General features: G+C 33.4%; 1 protein-coding gene across 2 annotated transcripts in view; it reads left to right on the top strand.

Annotated features, from left to right (window-relative positions):
* Nucleotides 1-21,159, top strand: part of MYEF2 (myelin expression factor 2) — a 35,428-nt gene that overhangs the window by 10,887 nt on the left and 3,382 nt on the right. Inside the window, exons 6-16 of one of the 2 annotated variants that reach the window (XM_081133844.1) lie at nt 1,367-1,558; nt 2,257-2,410; nt 2,955-3,004; nt 3,107-3,170; nt 8,223-8,324; nt 10,012-10,062; nt 10,356-10,424; nt 10,729-10,827; nt 11,112-11,183; nt 12,953-13,161; nt 13,241-13,292. In XM_081133844.1, the coding sequence (XP_080989970.1) occupies nt 1,367-1,558; nt 2,257-2,410; nt 2,955-3,004; nt 3,107-3,170; nt 8,223-8,324; nt 10,012-10,062; nt 10,356-10,424; nt 10,729-10,827; nt 11,112-11,183; nt 12,953-13,161; nt 13,241-13,292 (1,114 nt within the window). The remainder of the gene's footprint in view (nt 1-1,366; nt 1,559-2,256; nt 2,411-2,954; nt 3,005-3,106; nt 3,171-8,222; nt 8,325-10,011; nt 10,063-10,355; nt 10,425-10,728; nt 10,828-11,111; nt 11,184-12,952; nt 13,162-13,240; nt 13,293-21,159) is intronic. The other variant, XM_081133845.1, reaches the window with a different exon arrangement.

The raw sequence follows: 21,159 nt of genomic DNA, 5'->3' as shown, positions 1-21,159 counted from the left end.
TAATGAGAGTCACTGATCAGCTTCCTCTTGCACCCCCCTACTGGATATTGAGCTGGCATCCTGAGCATGTGCCCTGACCGGGAATCAAACCTTGACCTCCTGGTTCATAGGTCAATGCTCAACCACCAACCACACTGCTGGGCTGTACATATGCTTTATATATATGTATATATATTTGTATATGTCATGTACATAGAAGACAAATCAAGACATAGTAATATGCTTTATTAATATTAAGAGCAAACAACCTATCTTAATAGTTCATGAGCATCTATTCTATTGTGTTCTTCTCCATAGGTAACCACAATCCTGACTTTTGTATTTGTACAAGATTTTGAAACCTTAGACCTAAAGCATTTATTGTTTCATAGCATTCTTTAAAATCATTTATTTCTTTACTTCCGTATTTCTTTTTATTCTTCATGGTGAAGAAATATATTGGAAGCCAAAATAACTTTATTTGTGCATTCACTTTTTTACCTTCTATTCTCCCAGCCTTTCTAGAGAATTTAGTATCTAGAGAATGTATTAAAGTCACCAAACTTTCTTTTTATTGGTATTTCCAGACAGGCCAGCAGAGTAGAGTTGATGCTTACATATATCATAATCATTTGGTATTGCAGATGATAGCCTATTACTGTGTTTGTGTGGTTTTAAAATTTTTTTTATTTTTTGCATTTCACCTAGTGAGATGAGTGAGAAGTATATTTGAACTTGCTTTTCATTGGTTTAAAGGTAGAATATTTCTCTTATAAAGTTAATGAGCCAAAAAAAAAGCAATGTTTACTATCATTCTTCATTTGGACATTTAGTCTTTATTCCCTCTGTGCACCCGATCTTAGATCATAATCATGAGGAGGGAAAGCAGTTAGAAGGTGGATAATTATATTTTGCTTCTTCAGGAATGAAACTTGCACATTATCGTAGTTCCCCTCTACCCCAATATTCCTGGGTAATTCAGTGTGGCATTGCGTTGGTCATCCAGCAATGACAATTCATTATTAGTGCATTTGGGAAAGAAAAGAGTTGCAGTAAGTATTTTGTTCCTGTTTGAGTTATGTGTATTTATGTGTATGTGTATATACTTTTAAAATAGTACAAGGGCAAAATTAAACTATTTCAAGTTCTTAAGTGACTTTAGTGATTGGAAAGAGGTATTTAATTTACATCCCTGGAGACTGTAATCTTTTATCTGTCCACAGGTTTTTATGGGACTGAATTTTCTGGATGAGAAAAAAGCTCACTCTTTAAGAGGGCCAATATTTAACCCAGATGGGATAGCTACTGTAGAATTTGAAGTTTCTGTTTTAATTATATAGACTTTCTGATGTATCTAGTGGCATTTAACATTCAATGTGTGTTATAGGATCCTGATGGAGAAAATGCTCGTAGGGCATTGCAACGAACAGGAGGATCATTTCCAGGAGGACATGTACCCGATATGGGATCGGGGTTGATGAATTTACCACCTTCCATTCTGAATAATCCAAACATTCCTCCTGAGGTTATCAGTAATTTGCAGGCTGGTAGACTTGGTTCCACAATTTTTGTTGCTAATGTAAGTTTAAGCTTTAGTCTAAAATTTTGTCATTCAGATATGTAGTTCTAATTATGAGATTATTTAATTAGATGAATGGGTTATAGGTTTATAGAACATTTTATTTTTAACTAAAGTAAGCCAGACATAAATTATTGTAAACTGAAACCTAATTTAATTATATATATAAGGTTAGAGTGTATATACGAGTATTTAGAATTTTGAAAAAAGAGAACTGTGGAATTTATAAACACTTAGCAGTTCTTGACATTATTTACTTTTATTGTATGTGACTTTTGTTCATATTGGTAAGTAGATTTCTTTAGCTTTAAAATTTGATATTTGTGAATGTGCATGTTGTAGTTGGTTTGTCATTTGTTTGTTTTAAGCTTTTGAAAGTCAGTGATATCAACAATACTTTCCAAAATCTGAATTTCTCTCAGTAAAAATAGATGTGCAAGTTTCAAATGTACAAAACAGGATTGAATAGGTGAGAGACTGTTTTGGGAATTTAAAAAAATTAAGGATAAGGAACAACATAGATGTAGCTTAACTAATTTTAAACAACTTAAGATCTTTGTATTTGAATATTATTGATATACTGTTTAACAAGAATTATAGTTCTTTATAGTTTGAGAGTTTAGAAAAGATTTGTTTGTATTATTTATAAATGGGGAGGGGTTTATTAGGTACGTAACTTTATATAATTTTATGTTAAGCTTGACTTCAAAGTTGGTTGGAAGAAGCTAAAGGAAGTGTTCAGCATAGCTGGAACTGTAAAGCGGGCAGATATTAAAGAAGACAAAGATGGCAAGAGCAGAGGAATGGGCACAGTCACTTTTGAACAAGCAATTGAAGCAGTTCAAGCAATTTGTATCCTGATTTACACTTTAGGACTATTTAATAAGGTTGAAGAAGCTTAATACCAACCACTTTGTGGGAGTCCTGGAATTTAAGGTTGCCTGGCTTAGAAATGTGTGTTAGACTTTAGTCTCCAGTACGTAAAACCTTTTCTATGTCCAAGTACTAAAGTCACTCTTAAAACTTGAATTAGCCATATTGTACAGGCCTGGTATGAACCTTTTTCTACTTTCTCTTCCCGCCACAATTAATTATATGCATACATGCTCTTGACAGTTATGTAATCCATTGTAAATTAATACAATTGTTTTAAATGAAGCAGTGTTAATTTTTTTCTCAGTGGTTGAATTAAAAGAATACATTTTATATATAAAATCAAACCTATAAAGCAAAGAATTGAAGTTTTTGAATATATAGAAGACACAATACAAATGAGTAAAATATTAAAGATGTTGATTAAAATACTAGATAGTCTGACTTGGATTGTTAAAATGTGTTTGTATTCAAGTATAATTTTATAGTTGTCTTAACTGGCTTTCCTTGACTGAACCAACAGCTATGTTCAATGGGCAGTTTTTGTTTGATAGACCTATGCATGTGAAAATGGTGAGTTCCTATATATCACTTCATCTCTTCTCTTATCTGCTCTCTACATTGCAGATCTTTTTAGTTATATATTAACCTTATAATAAACTTTTTTGTAATTAGGATGACAAGTCTGTCCCTCATGAAGACTACCGTTCACATGACAGTAAAACACCACAATTACCACGTAAGTAAAAGCCATCAGAAAAATACAAACTCGTTTTTCAGTTTTATTATTTGCTAAGCAGAACTCCTTGTTTTTGTGCCTATATCCCAAGTTGCCCAAAGTTTGGAGTTATGCAGATAGTTTGGCATGATAGATTAGGAAGACAGACGATAAATATGTGCCATTTTTTTCTCTCTTTGGTAGTTTTTCCTCATTATAAAAGTAATATATACTAAAAAATTTGATTAGCTTACATACATGAGGGGAGAAAACTCTTTGTAATTTTACCTCCCATAAGCTATCTCCATTATAACATTTTTTGTATTTTTTTCCAGTCTCTCCTTCTATGTATATTTCTTACATAGTTGAGAATTACCACACAATAATTTTGTATTTTTTTTGTTTAAAATAGAGTGTAAGTATTATTCCATGTTGAAAATTATTTCCAAATATTTTTATTGAATGTATAATAGTCTATTATATGAATGCTCCATACTGTTATGTATATTTAGGTGTCTAATTTTTTTTTCCTTTAATCAACAACAAAGTAATTCATATCCTTTTGTATACAGATCTTTGGTATGTTTTAGTTACAGCCTTAAGATAGGTATCCTGAAGTAGATTTATAGGTTTTTCAAGGTATGCTCATTGATCAGTATTATCAAAATGTTTTTCCAAAGGATTATAAAATCACAATGTAACGTACTTAACATCTGTGTCTCAATACCCCATCTGTAAAATGAGAGTGATAATAGTAACCTATTTCATGAAATTGGATGAGTATTGCGTGAGTTAATATATATAAAGCACTTAGCACAGTTTTCGAATAATGTAACCACTCAATAAATACTAGCTCTTGTCTTACTGTTTTACTGTACCTTCTCTGGTTATTGTTAAACTTCTTAATAAAATACCTTAGATATACAGACAAACCTAAAATTACTCATGTATCCATCATAGTCCATATTTGTTTTAGGTGATTTTTCTTTAAAATAAAACTTTACAGATAAAGTTGAGATTCCTCTACTCCCCTGCCCACCTCTCACCAGATATCTTACCTTGAGGAAACAACTTATTATGAATACAGTGTTTGTCTTTTCGTTTTAATAATTTGACTACACATTTATAAATCCACAAACGTTATATGGAATTGTTTTGCTGGATTTAAAATTTGGTGTGTGTGACATCATACTATATATATTATTCTGCAACTTGCTGTTTTTAGTTCAACATTGTTTTTTTGATATTCATTTATGTTGATACATTTAGCTCTAGTTCCTTCATTTTAACTGCTAATACCACATTTTGTATGTTTTTCTGTTTCTTAGTTATTCTAATTTTTGTTATTAGAAGTAATAATTTGAAGAATATGTGTGCTTTTTCTAATAGAATGATCTCTTCTCTTGATGTTTGCTAGAAATTACAGGTGAAACAGTCTGGCCTTGGTGTATTGTTTTGGGGAAGATTTTTAACTATTGATTGTTCATATTTTCTCTTGCTTCTTGAGTCACTTTTGGTTATTTCTGGTTTTCTAAGAATTTTACCATTTTTGTCCATTTTAAGATTTGTTGGCATAAAATAGTCTCTTAAAATTTTGCCATATCTATAGTTCTATCTTTTAAGTTTTCAAGGTTTGCAATTTATCTTTTTTTCTTGGTCAGTTTTGCTTAGAGATTTTTGTCAGTTTTATTAGTGCTTTCAAAGAACTAAATTTTGTTTTCGGTATTTTAATTTCTGCTCTAAGCTTTATTATTTTCTTCTATCTATTTCTTTGGGTTTAGCCTCTTATTTTTGTCCTAACTCCTTAAGTTGACTATTTCACTAATTTGCAGCTTCTATTTTCTAATGTAAGTAGCTATGACTATAAATCTGGCTGCTTTATACAAGACTGTTATGGAGCGTTTTTATTGTTATTTACTTTTTATTAAATTACCGTTATAATTTTTTATTATTTTCTAACTTAACATTGTGGCCAGAGAAGATAGTCTGTATCATTGTGGTTCTTTGGAATTAATTTAAATTTTGCATTTTGGCCTAATATATGGCACATTTTTATAAATATTCCAGGTGTGCTTGGTGAATGTAGTGTTTTGTATATGTTCAAGTTTTAAAATCATTTAAATGGTCTTATGGCTCCTAATTTTGTTTGCTTGTGCTGTCACTTAGAAGTGTATATGATAAAATCTCTCCCTAAAATGGTGGATTTGTCTATTTTTTCTTATTTTTACTTTAAATGTTTTAAAGCTACACTCATGTGGAATTTAATGAACAAACTGAACTGCCAAGCAAAATAGGGACAGACTCATAGATAGAGAGCAGGCAGACAGCTCTGGTGTGTGTGTGGCAGGGTGTTGGGGGTGATTGTGGAGGGATTGAGGAAAAAAAAAAAGAACTAATGGACATGGACAACAGTGTGGTGATGGTGGGGGAGAGTGTGGAGTTGGAAAAGGGCATAGAGGGGATAAATAGCGATAGAAAAAATAAAATAACAAATATTTTAAAGCTAACAGTAGGTGCATCCAAGTTTAGAAAAGATGTTTTCCCATTGAATCCAAATTTTATCATTATAGAGTGATTTTACTTTCAGAAACTACTTTTTAGTCTTTTGTCTAATATTAATGTAGATACAACAGTTTTGTTTACATTTATTGATTTATTATCTTATTTTTCTCCTATCTTTCTCTTTTAGTGGTTATCCTAGAAATTTTAATGTCTTTATAAAGTCTCAAATTAATGTAATTATTCTCTTGCTCAATAATAGAGTGACCTTTGAATGCTTTAATTCTGATCATTTTTCTATTGAATTATATGCTATTATTGCTCTGTTTTATTCCTGTATTTCTTTTTTTTCTTTTTTAACTCCACAAATCTGTCATTATTATTATTTACCTTTTTTTTCCCCCCCTTTGGTCTCATCATTTCTCTGCTTTCCCTAGACCCTGGCACTAATTTTTCCCCCTGAAACATATATTTTAAAAGCTCTCTCATTGAGGATCTGTTGTTAGTAAATTCTCTCAATTTTGGTTTTTCTACAGATGTATTCAAAGATAGTTTCATTTGTATAGTTTATAAGATTGATAGTTATTTTCTCTTAGCACTTTGAAAATATTCCATAGTCATCTGGCTTCTATTGTTGCTACTAAATCAGCTATCTGTCCTTTCTTTATGGGCAAGCTGTGTTCTTCATATAGCTGATTTTAAGGTCTTTGTCTTTGATATGCAATTTCACTACAGTGTAGGTGGCGTGGATTACTATTTATCAAGCTTTCATAATATGGATACTCATTTTTAAAGGATAAACTAGAATATTCTTAGCACATGTGTCTTTGAATATTGCCCCTTCTCCTTTTATAGGGCAGTTCTTTCTATCTCCGTCAAGCTCACCTTACCATTCAGGGTGTCATCTTTTTTTTTTTTTTAAATATATCTTTATTGATTTCAGAGAGAGGAAAGGAGAGGGAGAGAGAGAGATAGAAACATCAATGATGAGAGAGTCATTGATCGAGCCCACAACCTGGGCATGTGCCCTGACCAGGAATCGAACCCTGATCGCCTGGATCCCAGGTCAACGCTCAACCACTGAGCCACACCCGGCTGGGCCAGGGTGTCATCTTTCAAGATCCTGGCTTTATGTAGGATCTCCCAATTTACTTTTCAACTATTAATACTTTAGATAAAAACTAAATCCTCTATTACATTTATACTTACTTTATATTATGTTTTATGTAAATGTTTTTATGTACTCTTATTGACATATGTAAATTCATAGACTTTGACAGAATCAATTTGTTATAGTTATGTTGTTATTAACCTACCCATATTTTTTTCTCTTTCCCTCCTTTCATTTGCTCAAATTGTAACTTGGCAAGTGGGAGCTACCTCATTTCCTATGCCTCTGATACTACTATTTGACTTTTTGGTTAAAAACAGAATTTCCCAGAACCATGAAGATTTTTTTAGTTGAATACATGGAATTGACCTGCTTTCAAAGAGGCCTAGTTCGTTTTAGTGAAGAATGATATCAGAGATGAAAATATGAGTGCTTAGGTGTAGACATGAGCATTGCTGATGTTCAGATTTACAGTTGCTTTCAGTTGGACCATTTTTAGGGACTAAGCTGAAAAAAGATTTCCTTTACTAGGTCACATTGATCTTTCTAATTTAACACAACATGCTTCTGTACTCTACCTTTTAAAATACATATATCTATGTATGTATGTATGTATGTATGTATCTATCTATCTATCTATCTATCTATGCGCACACACACACACACACACACACACACACATATATAAAGTATATGGTTTTCTCAGCCCCTAATCGCTACATTAACTAGTAAGAACTTTAAAAGTAGAACAAAACAGTTCCTACTCAAATATCAATTAGTTCTGTCTTTAAGGCCATCAAATTATCTTCTTAAAGTCTATTTTCAATTAATTTAATTCATTTCTTTTAAGAGAAGTAGTAAACAGAATATTGGATTTAGAGACAGAAAACTTAAATCTAGTCTTAACCACTTAGCTAGATGACATTGTGGAAGTAACTTAAAGTCTCAAAAATTTCCTCGTCTATGGATAATAGATGTAAAAACATTTAAGGTACCATATAAATATAAAAAACATGTCAGTGATAAAACTAGGTAATGGAACATTTGCTTTATTCAATATTTTCATGGTAGTTGACTTTTTAGTTTGATTTGAACCATTAACGTAATCCTTGGATTTTAAGTGGTTCTACAAATGCAAAAAAGTCCCATTTTCGGGTATGTATGCCACATAGAAGGTGATACAATATTCAAAATCCTTTTAGTATTTTATTAGTCCTTTTCAATATGCCTTTAATTGGGATATAAGATGGACCGCCTTTATAAAACACTTCTCATTATTTATAAATGATATTATAGTGAGTGTGCAGAGTGCTGCATTCCAATGAAAACAAGAACCAGTGGTCTTATTTATAAATTTGTGGAATTTATAGATAGTACTACAGGCTTATAGCTTTTTAAAAAAATTGTAGTGCCAGTTAGTAAATCATATATGCGCTGGTAATATTCTTATATTTGTGTTTCAGGTGGTCTTGGAGGCATTGGAATGGGACTTGGTCCAGGTGGACAGCCTATTAGTGCCAGTCAGTTGAATATAGGTGGTGTAATGGGAAATTTAGGTCCAAGTGGTGAGTATTCTTTCTTATTTCTTTTTAAGAGATACATTTGCTAAGTCATAAAGCTCACATTTACTAGTTAGTAATAATGTTTAAAGGACTGTATTTTATAGTTGGATATTTAGGATGTCACTTCAGTTTGGAAAAGGAATGAAACCTTGGGGAGCAAAGGACATGAAAGAAGATGGGCAAATGTCAGGAGGTTTTCTCTTAGATCAACTGTGCTGTAGCTAGCCTTTTAGCACTGGATTTTTGAATTGGTTTTAAAAGGCAAAAGGCAAATGTTCAACATAGTGCCTTGTGGAATGGCTGAAAGGCTATCATATCATAAAGAGTTTAAATTTGCATATCTAGTTGGGTAGGTAGCTTTTTAGATAGTATTTGGCTCTTCACCTGGACTAACTTACAGTTTATTTTTGAAGATTGGTTTTTAAACGTTTTTAAACTTAAAATTTGTTGAAGGCTCCAAAGTTCTTTTGTGTGTATGATTATATTTATCAATATTTACTATCTTAGAAATTAAAACATATTTATAAATTTATTTTAAAATAATTATAAACTCATTGTTAACATAAATATACTTTAAAAAAAGATTTTTTATTGATTTTTAGAGAGAAAGGAAGGGAGGAGGGAGAGAGAGAACCATCAATATTAGAGCGAAACATTGATCAGCTGGCTCCTGCACACTCTCTACCCAGGATTGAGCCTGTAACTTGGGCCATGTGTCCTGACGGGAATTGAACCAGCAACTCCTCGGTGCATGGGATGATGTCCAACTAACTGAACTACACTGGGCAGGGCCATAAATATACTTTTTTAAGAAAATAAATTATATTTTCCAATACAAAAGAATTAGTGACAAAAGTGGCATTATTTTACCTTTTTGTACATCTCTTTAATGTTGGGCTTAATATAAGACAGCAATGCTATTGTATTTTCTGCATTTAGTTTGTTACACTATCATACATTATATAGTAGTTTTTGGGAAATTCCACATTATACTCATGAGAGAATGAGAGTAAAACAATCAAATAATATCTTAGTATGAATGAAATAGTTTTGACCTATTAGACCCCCAAGGGTCCCCAGACCATACTTTGAGAACTGCTATTTTAATTGATAGACTAATAAATGCTATCAGATTCCTTTTTTTTTTTTTGAGATGCTATAGCTACCCTTTAAATTATGAGGGTAGTTATGGTAATCATTCTGATCCAAACAGATGGAGATTTCTTCCTTACTCTTAAACCTTCCACCCTCCTAAATACATACTATTTTTATTCTTTAATTTTTAATGCTCCCTTAGCTGTCATGTGTAGAGGAGTGCTTAACTTTCTGACCTGATGTGTAACTCTGCTACAGTGTTAATTCTGTGTTTGTCTAAAAAAATAAAATCAGTGATAGTGATATTTTTTTGTCCTGAAAAAAAAAAAAAAATCATCCTAGATATTTTCTAACTGAATGTGTGGCCAGTGAATTTTGTTTTCTTGTCTAATAAATATTCAAAGAAGCCTTTTTGAAGACATGATTAGACAACTGTGGCACAGCACTTTAAACCATCCCACCTGTACCCTGCTGCTTCTCTTAGTGTTCCATTGTGACTAAACCAGTGTTATCTGTTTTTGCTGTATTGCATTATGTCATTCTTAGTCATGAAAATAAGATTTACTGAAAGTACATTCTGTGTATTTTATTTGAGGTATGGGAATGGATGGTCCAGGTTTTGGAGGAATGAATAGAATTGGAGGTGGTATGTATAAACACTTGTTTTTCATACGTACCCATTACCATTTTTAGTAAATAAGGAACTGTGTTGAGAATTCCAAGAGGGAAAAAGTCATGGTTTATTGCTGGCTCACTCCCTAAAGGCTGCTAGCAGAAACTGAGCCCAGTACATACTTAAGGGACATGGAAGGTGATGTGTTAAGCAGCTGCACAAGGTAGGGTAGATGAAGAGCTTAGTGGTGAGACTTAACATTTACAAATGTACCTTTCAGCTATATGACTGACAGTCAAATCTCAAAATTAATTTTTATTCCATAGGAATTGGGTTTGGTGGTCTGGAAGCAATGAATAGCATGGGAGGATTTGGAGGAGTTGGCCGAATGGGAGGTAAGTAAATGTATGTAGTGGGATGTATATGCTACATTTAGTTTAACTTATATTTAAAATGTTCCCCCCTACTTAGAATTGGGTACTATAGCTGTCTTCAGAGGGCATATGTGGGCATTTGGTAATAGGGACAGGCATGGTGAACCAGGATATATGTGGTATGTGAGGTAGTAAGTTGGGTAAATCACTGACCTTTTTTATATTTGTGACTTTTGCTGTCTCTTTAGTTTCATTATGTTCCTAAATGGATTACTGTGTATTGATATACTTGAAAAAGGGTTAATTTGTTGCATAATTTTTTCAGAGCTATACCGTGGTGCAGTGACCAGCAGCATGGAGAGAGATTTTGGACGTGGTGATATTGGAATAAATCGAGGCTTTGGAGATTCCTTTGGTAGACTTGGTAGGCTGGCTGAATATGTCTTTTCGCAGATTATATTTTTCAAAGTTTATTTCTCTTTTTGTGTGAAAACTTGGAAATATATGTTTCACACAATTTGTTACTAGAAAAACACTATGGATTTTAATGTACTAGCTCTCTTTTTTAGTATCTTACATATTTGAACCCTATTTCTAGAAGACTATACTTTTCAGTTACTGTACATCTTCTGAGAGCATAGTACCTTGGGACTTTTAAAATATGATTATTTAAATTAATTAGTATATTATCTTTCCATCCTTGTTTAGGCAGTGCAATGATTGGAGGGTTTGCAGGAAGAATAGGAGCTTCTAACATGGGTCCAGTAGGATCTGGAATAAGTAGGTTTAAATTTTACTAGAATTTATTCAGTAATATTGTGTGCTTGCAAAAGGCTTTGCAAGAGTAGTTATTGTAGTATAGTAATACTTTGCTCTTATATGTTAATAATGTCTTGTTATAATTTAGAGAAACTTTGATAGTTATTGAACTTTTCTGTTTGATCACTGAAATTTCTAAAGTAACCGAAGTTTACTTCTTTGACATTTCTAAACTAACACCAGAGTATGTGTTAACTATAAGCCAACCCAAGAATCTCCTTTCCACCTAAGAGGTCTGGGGATTTCTCTGATCTTGTGCCAAGAACAACTTTTGCTTTAGCACCAACTTAGATTCCTTGTTTATTCTCTACAACTGCTGCTGATTACTAGATTATTTCATCTGCGAATACCGTTTTTGTCTTTTGGAAGACACAGGTGAATTTCCCCAGATATAACTCTTCCAAAGAGACCTCCTTTGAAGTTGAGGGATAAGGTTGAAAGAGATGCTTATTTTCTCTCCTCTTAAACCTTCCATGTGGTAGAATCAAGAGTAGTTGAAATGGTGGGGAGTACTGAATCGCTTCCATCTGTTTCCACTACCACATTTTAGGCCTTATCTTAAGGCTTAACACATGGCTGAGTTTTTTTACCTCTGTTGCTTACTGGACCATGTCTCTAGAGCTCTCCATACTTTATTGACTTCCTTTAATTGATTGAAATCTCACAAATAGGAGACAGTCTATTTGAACTGTGCTAAGAGTGAATGCAAAAATCCTGTCAGCTGAAGCTACCTGCTTCTGTTGTCCCTTGCTTCTCATTTTATTCCTTCTTGTCGTCATCTTTTCAGCCTTGGCCATTTTCCTATTATTGGTAACTTCCCTACCTTCCCTCTTTCACCTCAGTGTTTACACTCTGTTTCCCTGATTTTGTATTTGTTATTCACAGAAAGCCAATTGGAGGGTGATGTTAATTTTTAGAATTTCTGTGTGTGAGCATTTTAGGTATGAGAAAAAGGGATACGTTTTGAGAATGAGTAGGACTGGAATAGTTAAAGGGGAGGGACTCAGTGCATAAGAATGAAGTAGATATGTGCTCTGAGCTCAATTCTCAAGCTCTGGCTGAAGGGGTGTGATTTCATTTTTTATTGTTACCTCCACAAGTTTTATATAACATTGACATTAAAATTTATGTGTTTCTGTGGTTATTGAAAATTGAATTGATGCAAAAAAAGAAATTATATGTGACACAGAAGATACTGAGGTGAAAGGGAAGCTAGAAAAAGAATACTATGTAGGAGAGTATGATGAGAGCAACAGTTGATGTGTTGGAGTTGTAATAATTCAAATTTGCCCCATATATTTTTGTTTTAGCAATTATTAAACTTGGTGTATTATTGGAAAATAAAAGGATAAATACTGTAACATTAATGGATAAAGTAATTGGTAGAAAATTTACATAACTTACATATGATGAGTTTTATGATCAAGTGTAATTTTATAGAAATATATGTATATAATGTATTACATAGTGGCTAAAATTAACAAATTCAATTAGCCATTAACATTCAACTAACCAAATGTGTACCAAATTAAATTCTGTTCTTTGGAAGATTGTTATATTGTGCATATGAAAATAATTTTATGCTTACATATTATCTAATACATAAATGAATTAATTTTTCTCTCCCTTTCTTTCTCAAAAATGATTCTTTCCCTCCTCTTCCTTCTCCTTCTGTTTTTAAAACAAAATACCAAACTTCCAAATCCTCTCGTCCCTTCCTGAAAATCCAGGTGGTGGAATGGGTGGCATGAACAGTGTGACTGGAGGAATGGGGATGGGACTGGATCGGATGAGTTCCAGCTTTGATAGAATGGGACCAGGTATAGGAGCTATACTGGAAAGAAGCATCGATATGGATCGAGGATTTTTATCGGGTCCGATGGGAAGCGGAATAAGAGACAGAATAGGCTCCAAAGGCAACCAGATATTTGTCAGAAATGTAAGCAACTAAATGTAAAGGATACTTAAAATTATTTTTTGCCTTGTATATCTGTTACTAATACCTTTTTTCATTCTAGCTGCCTTTTGACTTGACTTGGCAGAAACTAAAAGAAAAATTCAGTCAGTGTGGTAAGTATGCCAATGACTGCAGATATGTTGATCGTGATTATGGAGGAAAAATTTATTTTAAACTTTTGAAGACTGTGTTTAGATCTTTGTCCAGATGCTTATTCCTGGGTAATCTAATTTCATTTCAAATAAATGAATTATTTTGCTTTACTCAGACTTAGAGCAGTGCAAATTACTACTAAATAACATGATTTAGAGTAGAGCTTGTCATTGTCTCCTGTGGATAAAGAAAATGCTTGGTTTATTACCTGATTATTATTGGTTTATTACTAAAAGGTTATTATATCATAATTGTTCACATTTAAAAAGATTCCTTTTCTTGTAGGAAATACTAATAAATGGTATATTTATTTCCTTGTTTATAGTATAGTGTAGTACATTGTCAGCATGACCCAGTGAAATGCTGTGACATCTAAATGATATGGAGTTAATAGATGACCCATTCTACGTACCTCATTGCCTACACAGCACAGGAAATTTATCTAATAGCATAGAACCCAGTCCTGCCTGGAACTTCTTAGACATAGGTACATTCTGGTGGTCTTTCTCATTCTTTTATAAACTGTTCTTGGCTATAGTGATACTACCTATCTAACATTAATACGTTCATTAGGTCTGTAGAAGATTAGGTGGGTTAATACTTTTAAAAGAAGGCCTTTTTTCTTGTTGGTGATGAGAGAATTAGTGTGAGTGGAACAAACTAACAAATTTTCCTGCTAGTGTTTTTCTGCTATTGGGTGGTGTCCTAGAGACTTTAATCACAATAGTAAGCTATTAAGTGGCTTATAATGATGAAAACGGGCTAAAAATGGTACATTCAGCCTTTGAGAGTTAATAAAAAGTTAAAAGTATTTGGAATATATCTTTAATTTTTTGAGATCATGAAGGGGATAAGTTTAATGTTCTCCCACAAAAGTAGCCTTTGTAGCCACTTATCACAAAGTGATAGATCTCTTGTGATCAAAGTGCTCACTGTGGAATCTATTTTCTACTGTGTTCTCAGAGTACTTCATACCTAACTCTAGTGTGATAATCTGTTCACATGTTTTCTTCCCTCCTAGATAGAGGCTCTTGAGGATAAGAACTGTCTTTATCTCAGCACCTTTCATTGCCTTGATACATATAGTAAAAGTTTATTAAGTGTTTTTGAGATTTTTATTTATTTAGTTATTCATTAAATCTAATACTATATTTTTGGCAGTTTGTTGTCATGAGTATTTGAAAGGCGAACAAAGTAAGATATTATCTCCACCCTTAAAGAGCATTCAGTGTGAGTATATCTAGGATGTTCTTTTGGCCTCTTTTTTGATCATCTTTTTAAAATATTTTATTCAAAGAAGAGAAACTAAACTTTCTTTTTTATAACAAAAAATATATTGAAAATGAGTAAACAGTCATCACTAAGAGAAAGCAGAATTTTATAAACTTGTTTTGGGGTGTTGGTAGTCTTTGTAGGAGTAAGATCTCCCAGAATGAGTAAGCAGCATCTAGCCATGAGTTTTATAGATTAAAGAGGAATGAATATACTTGGACTTTAACTGAAGTATATCAAATGAGGAGCAATGACAGCAAGTATAGATAATCTCTGGTGTAGTTTCAGTGGAAAAAAAAATCCCCAGATGAGATATGACTATTTTAAAAAGTAGAAATGAAACAAGATAAAGAACAAAGTAGAGCATACAAACGACATTAATCAAAATCCAACACCCCACGGACAATGGTGGGGAGAATGACTGGGGAGGGGGAAGGAACAGAGGGGAAAGGGTCATTGGGGAGAAACAGGGACATCTGTAATACTTTAAACAAAAATAAAAATTATTAAAAAAAATCCAACACCCATTTTTGATACTCAGCAAAGTGGGAATAAATGTTTCATACCTCAACATAATAAAGGCCAAATATGAGAAACCTACAGCTAACATCATACTCAATGGGCAAAAACTAAAAGTGTTTTCCTTAACAGGAAAAAGACAGGGTTGTCCACTTTCACCACTCTTACTCAACATAGTACTGGAAGTTTTAGCCACAACAATCAGACAAGAAGAAAAAATAAAAGGCATCCAAATTGGAAAGGAGGAAGTGAAACTGTCATTATTCATAGATAACATGATATTGTATATAAAAAACCCTACAGACACCGCCAAAAAACTAAGAGATTTAACAGATGAATTCACTCAAGTAGCAGGATACAAAATTAACATCCATAAATTGATGGCATTTTTATACACCAATAATGAACTCTCAGAAGCTTAAAAAACAGTCCCATTTACCATTGCAACAACAAAAGATATGATACCTACGAATAAACTTAACCAAGGAGGTAAAAGACCTGTACCTAGAAAACTATAGAACATTGAAAAAAGAAATAGTGGAAGATACAAACAAGTGGAAGAATATACCATGTTCATCATTAGAATGTCCATACTACCCAAAGCAATCTATAGATTCAAGGCAATTCCTATTAAAATATCAATGACATATTTTACAGATCTAGAACAATTACTCCAGAAATTTATATGGAACCAAGAAAGGCCCTGGATAGCCTCAGCAAATTTTGAGAAAGAAGAACAAAGTAGTGGGATCACAATACTGGATATCAAATTATACTACAAAGCCATTGTAACCAAAACAGCCTGGTAATGGCCCAAGAACGGGCATGTAGATCAATGGAACAGAACAGAGAACCCAGAAATAGACCCATGTCATTATGGTCAGTTAATATTTGACAAAGGAGGCAAGAGCATACAATGGAGTAAAAGGTAGTCTCTTCAAAAAATGGTGTTGGGAAAATTGGACAGGTACATGCAAAAAAATGAAACTAGACCACCAACTTACACTATATACAAGAATAAACTCAAAATGGGTAAAAACTTACATGTAAGTCATGGAAACATAAAAATCCTACAAGAAACAATAGGCAGCAAAATCTTAACCCTGGCTTGTGTTGCTAAGTGGTTAGAGCATCAGTCCAAGCACCAAAGGTCAAAGGTTGATTCCTGGTCCAGGGCATGGGCCTGGGTTTCAGGTTTAATCCCTGCTCAGGTCATGGTGCGTTCAGGAGGCAACCAATCTATGTGTGTGTCTCATGTTGATGTTTTTTTCTCTCTCTCTTTCCCTTCCTCCCCTTCTCCCTTCCACTCTTCCTAAAAATCAATGGAAAAAATATTCTCGGTTGAGGATTAACAACAACAAAAAAATCTCAGACATCTCTCATAGCAATATGTTTGCTTATACATCTCCTAGGGCAAGGGAAATGAAGGAGAAAGTAAACAGATGGGACTACATCAAAATAAAAAGCTTCAAAGAAACCAACAAAATGAAAAGGGATCTCACTGTATGGGAGAACATATTTGCAAATGCTACATCTGATAAGTGGTTAATTTCCAAAATATATTAATAACTGATACAACTTAACAAAAGGAAGACAAATAATCCAATTAAAAAATGGGCAAATGACCTAAATAGAGAGTCCCCCAAAGAAGAGAGACAGATGGCCAAGAGACATATGAAAAAATGCTCAAAGTCACTAATCATCAGAGATACGCAAATTAAAACGAAAATGAGGTATCACCTCACACCTGCCTGAATGGGTACCATCAACACATCAAATGACAAGTGCTGGTGAGGCTGTGGAGAAAATGGAACCCTTGTAAACTGCTGGTGGGAATGTAGACTGGTGCAGCCACTATGGAAAACAGTATGGGTTTCCTCAAAAAATAAAAATGGAACTGCCATTTGACCCAGTGATCTCACTTCTAAGAATATATCCTAAGAATCCCAAAACACCAATGAGAAAGGATATATGCACCCCGATGTTCATAGCAGCACTGTTTGTAATAGCTAAGATCTGGAAACATCCCAAGTGCCTATCAGTAGATGAGTGGATAAAAAAGCTGTGGTTCATTTACCAAATGGAACACTATGCAGCTGTGAAAAGGGAGGACCTCTTACCGTTTGGGACAGCATGGATGGAACTGGAGAGTATTGTGCTAAGCGAAATAAGCCAGTCAGTGGAAGACAAGTATCATGTGATCTCACTTATATGTGGAATCTAATGAACAAAATAAACTAACAGAGTAGATCCAGGGACATGGAAGGATGGAACAAACTGACAAATCTCAGAGCAAAAGGGGTGGGGGAGCAGGAAGAGATTAACCAGAGAACTTATATGCGTAACCCATGGACACAGACAATAGTGTGGTGAATGCCTGGGGTGGGGTTGGAGCCAGGTAGAAGGGGGTCAATGGGGAGGAAAAGGGGAAATCTGTAATACTTTAAACATAAATTTTTTAAAAACGTGACCAATGTTGAGTTGACTGTTCTTTATCTTTTGTAGGCAGATTTCCTTTATGTCAAGTGTGAGCAAGGCTTGCAGCAAATTTGAAGGGTTTTTGGTGGTCTTCTAGCTGGAGTGGTATTGTTTTGACCAAAGGACATCAACAATTCAGTGACATTTTCTGAAAGGAAAATTGATATCCAAATCTACATTTAAAAAAGTTGTACAGCATTTTAGCCAATAAAAAAGCAGTTAAATTATTATACTTTACTTTGTAATTTTATCTCTATTCTTATGTCCCTTTTTGATCAGTCTATAGTTATATCATGAAAGTAATGATTTTTGTTTTTCTTCCCAATTCTAATTGTAAAAGCTTCTGATGTTTAGATTTATATTAAGGCAATACCATACTTAAATAATTTCCTATCATCATTCTGTTTTTAATCTTGAACTGTATTGATGGGAAAGAAAAAAAGTTATATAGTAATACAGAATTAAGTGTCCAGCTGTTGTCAACTGTGGAAATTGCCTGGTTTGTATGAACTGAACCATCCATTTGTCTGCCACATCACTTTGTTTTTCAAATCTTAAGAATTTTTCTTTCTTAGTATGGAAGTTTCTTTTTAACCTGCTTCAAGCCAACAATGGACTCTTGCAGTAAAAGGCAGTTTTTTGTTATTTTTTTTTCTCCTGAGCCCAAGGTGCATGAGTATATTCTCTTGGTTGCTTCCTAGTAAGAGTCTAGTGGTACTCCATGCATCTCCCCCAGACATTATCTGCCAGTAAATGGTACACCAGCAAGCCCTCTGCTTAGTAAATTTCTATAGTGGTTAATTGTCCTTGATGGAACAATTACAAAGGCTAAGAAATATTGTATCATGGATTATGTTACCCTCAATACAACCAACATTTCCTTAGCCTTTATAATTCAGAAAAAACGGTGTTCACATATCCCCAAGTATAAAAAGATGAGTAATAAGTATAGTAAAATACTGCCTTATGTAATTCCTCAGTGACATGCATTTTTAAGAAGGCTGAGTAAATAAACTGACCCATTCAGAGTTGGACCCTACATTAGTTCAGGTTGTACCAATGAAGTCAAAAGGGTATAGTCTTTAAATTTGCTCCATTTCTGTCTATCCACTTTAACTGTTCTCTGGTCTCCTGGCTTAGTGTGATTCAGGGCCATAACACTTTAGAACTGCAGTGCCTGTTCTTAACTATTACTGCTGTATGTTGTAAACAAATATAGCTTTTTTCCACAGATTTCTATTATGTAGTTTTCTACCTGATTATGCTTGTTAATTTCACAGAAAATGTGGACTTGATAGATTTTATTTACTAAAAGCATATGCTGCTTCAAGCATGAATAGTGGGCTTTGACTCTGGAAGAACTTAACAGTAAAAATAATACAGTGACAGTAAGCATAGTATATGAAGAACACTTATTGATAGTCACTTTTTACTTGTAAGAAACACTAAAACTTTGTTTTTTTGGTCCCTTATGTCATAATTATTTCTTGTAGAGTATCTGATTTTGCTGTTTTTTTCTCTCCTGTGGTTATGTTACGGCTTGGCTTTGAAAGTAGATTTCATTGAATCAAATATTTATTTATGTTTTCATTTGGTCTACTTTGAGATATGCTTTTATATAAGCATTTCCCAAAGTAAACACTACAAGTTAATAGGCTAGGTAAATAAAGTAGAAAGTTTTCTTTCACTTCAGGATAAGTCATTTTTATAACTAGTAAATGTAACAGCAATATGTTTGATTATTCTATGGTACCGATTTCTCATTGCATACTATTTTGTTCTATATTGTTGCTAAAATAGTTCTGTTTTTGTTTTTCTTGGACTCATACAAGATGTTTGTAGATATTTAAGTCATTTAAGAAAAGTCCTCAGAGAATAAAAAACCAGAGAGGTCTGATTTTATTTAGTTATTCGAAACTAAATTTTTTCTCCTTAAATACTTAAGAAAATATCTCAATTGATGTTTTTATGGGATTAAGAAGAAACTTAGCAAACATATAACTCTTTATGTTTCTGTGCCTACTGGGATTTATGCAACAATCTAACAGCACAAGTATGTCTAGGCCACTCTCTCTGTAGCCTGAACGTCCAAACTGGAAGAAGTTTGGAGTATCTTTGCTAAGAGACCATGTGAGGTCAGTAGTTTGGGGGTCTGAGTGATGATCCCTAAACCAAGAGACAGAATTTAAGAGGGGGAATAAAAGAGAAACTAGTCCTGAAAGGTTGAGACAGATTTTGCAAGAGATAATTACATATTTTCCTTTGAAGTTTTAAAAATTTCTTGCTTGAATGAACCTTGCTATTGCTAATAAACCTATGGTGGGATACTTAATGTTAAGAAAAACCCTAAATTTTTAGGTAAAATTAGAATGAGGGCAAACCTTTAACCTTAAAAACCCTTGAAAATTATCCACAGTCCCCTTTAAAGTCAATGTAAAGTGTTGCCACTTACCAAGGTATACTCCTTTAATTAAACTTGCTTTTTTTCAGGTCTCAGCATTCAAGATATTAAGATGGCTCTGGAAATTCCTCTGTATCTATTTTAAAGTTTGTTTTTAAAATAAGTTTTCCAGTTTCATTTTATGATGTTTATTAGAAAATGTGATTTCGTGTGTGTGTGTGTGTGTGTGTGTGTGTGTGTGTGTGTTTAACCAGTTGTAGGGTAAATATTGTTTGGGTCTGCTTTAACCATTATAGTATAGCTTTTTTGAGGATTATTCTGTTTTGTAACTTTTTAGAACACAGTTAAAGACTTCCTGGTCTGGGTTACAAAATCATGGTTTTGGCTCAACATGACATTTATTGACTTGCACCATTTAATTAGTTTTGAGTGATTAAGCGATGGACTATCAGTTTTTTAAAAAAGCAGTTATGGGGAGTGAGGGGAGAGTGGATGAAAAAACAGTAGAAAAGTAGTCCAGGATGTTGTAGATAAGAAATCAATCAGATCAATATTTAAAAAGACAAAAAAATCTTACTCATTGAAATGAAAAATTGTCCTCATTGCCTAAAAAGAGCTTATGGATTTTTTTGCTAAGCCCTTTGCTTTTACCTTCCTCCTCCTTCTGCCTTTATAGAACTAAATATGAGCTAAATATGTTTGGCGCTCTGATTTTTGCCAGGCTAAAATTAGCCCATAGTGTTCTGGCAACTACAATATTCAAGGGGAAGGAAATATGGTATATAGTCACACACCTTACTCTTAAGTCTTTGTGAATCGGTTATCATACATCCCAGTTTGCCTGGGAATAATCTCTTTACATATGTTATATACTCTCTCAGATGTTCTGGTTTGGGAGATACATTTTTATGGCCACTTTGTGGTTTGATAAATGATAATTGATTTAGTTCAAATACCAGTCTCTAGAGTTAGCAGTGATATTAACTGTATATGGAATAATTGTCTAGTTTTCCTCCTCTTCCTGGAAACTCTTCTCTATGCTCTTACCATAACTTTTTACCTTTATTGATTTAAATCTGCACTCTCTCTTCCATGCCTATTTCCATAACATTTGGTGCCAGTCTTATGCTTGGAGTTCAAATTGTGATACTGAATAA

Source organism: Miniopterus schreibersii (genome assembly GCF_964146895.1).
Source record: "Miniopterus schreibersii genome assembly, chromosome: 1".
NCBI lineage: Eukaryota > Metazoa > Chordata > Mammalia > Chiroptera > Miniopteridae > Miniopterus > Miniopterus schreibersii.
The sequence above is the reverse complement of the archived record's forward strand: the minus strand, read 5'-3'. Positions and strand labels throughout refer to the sequence as shown.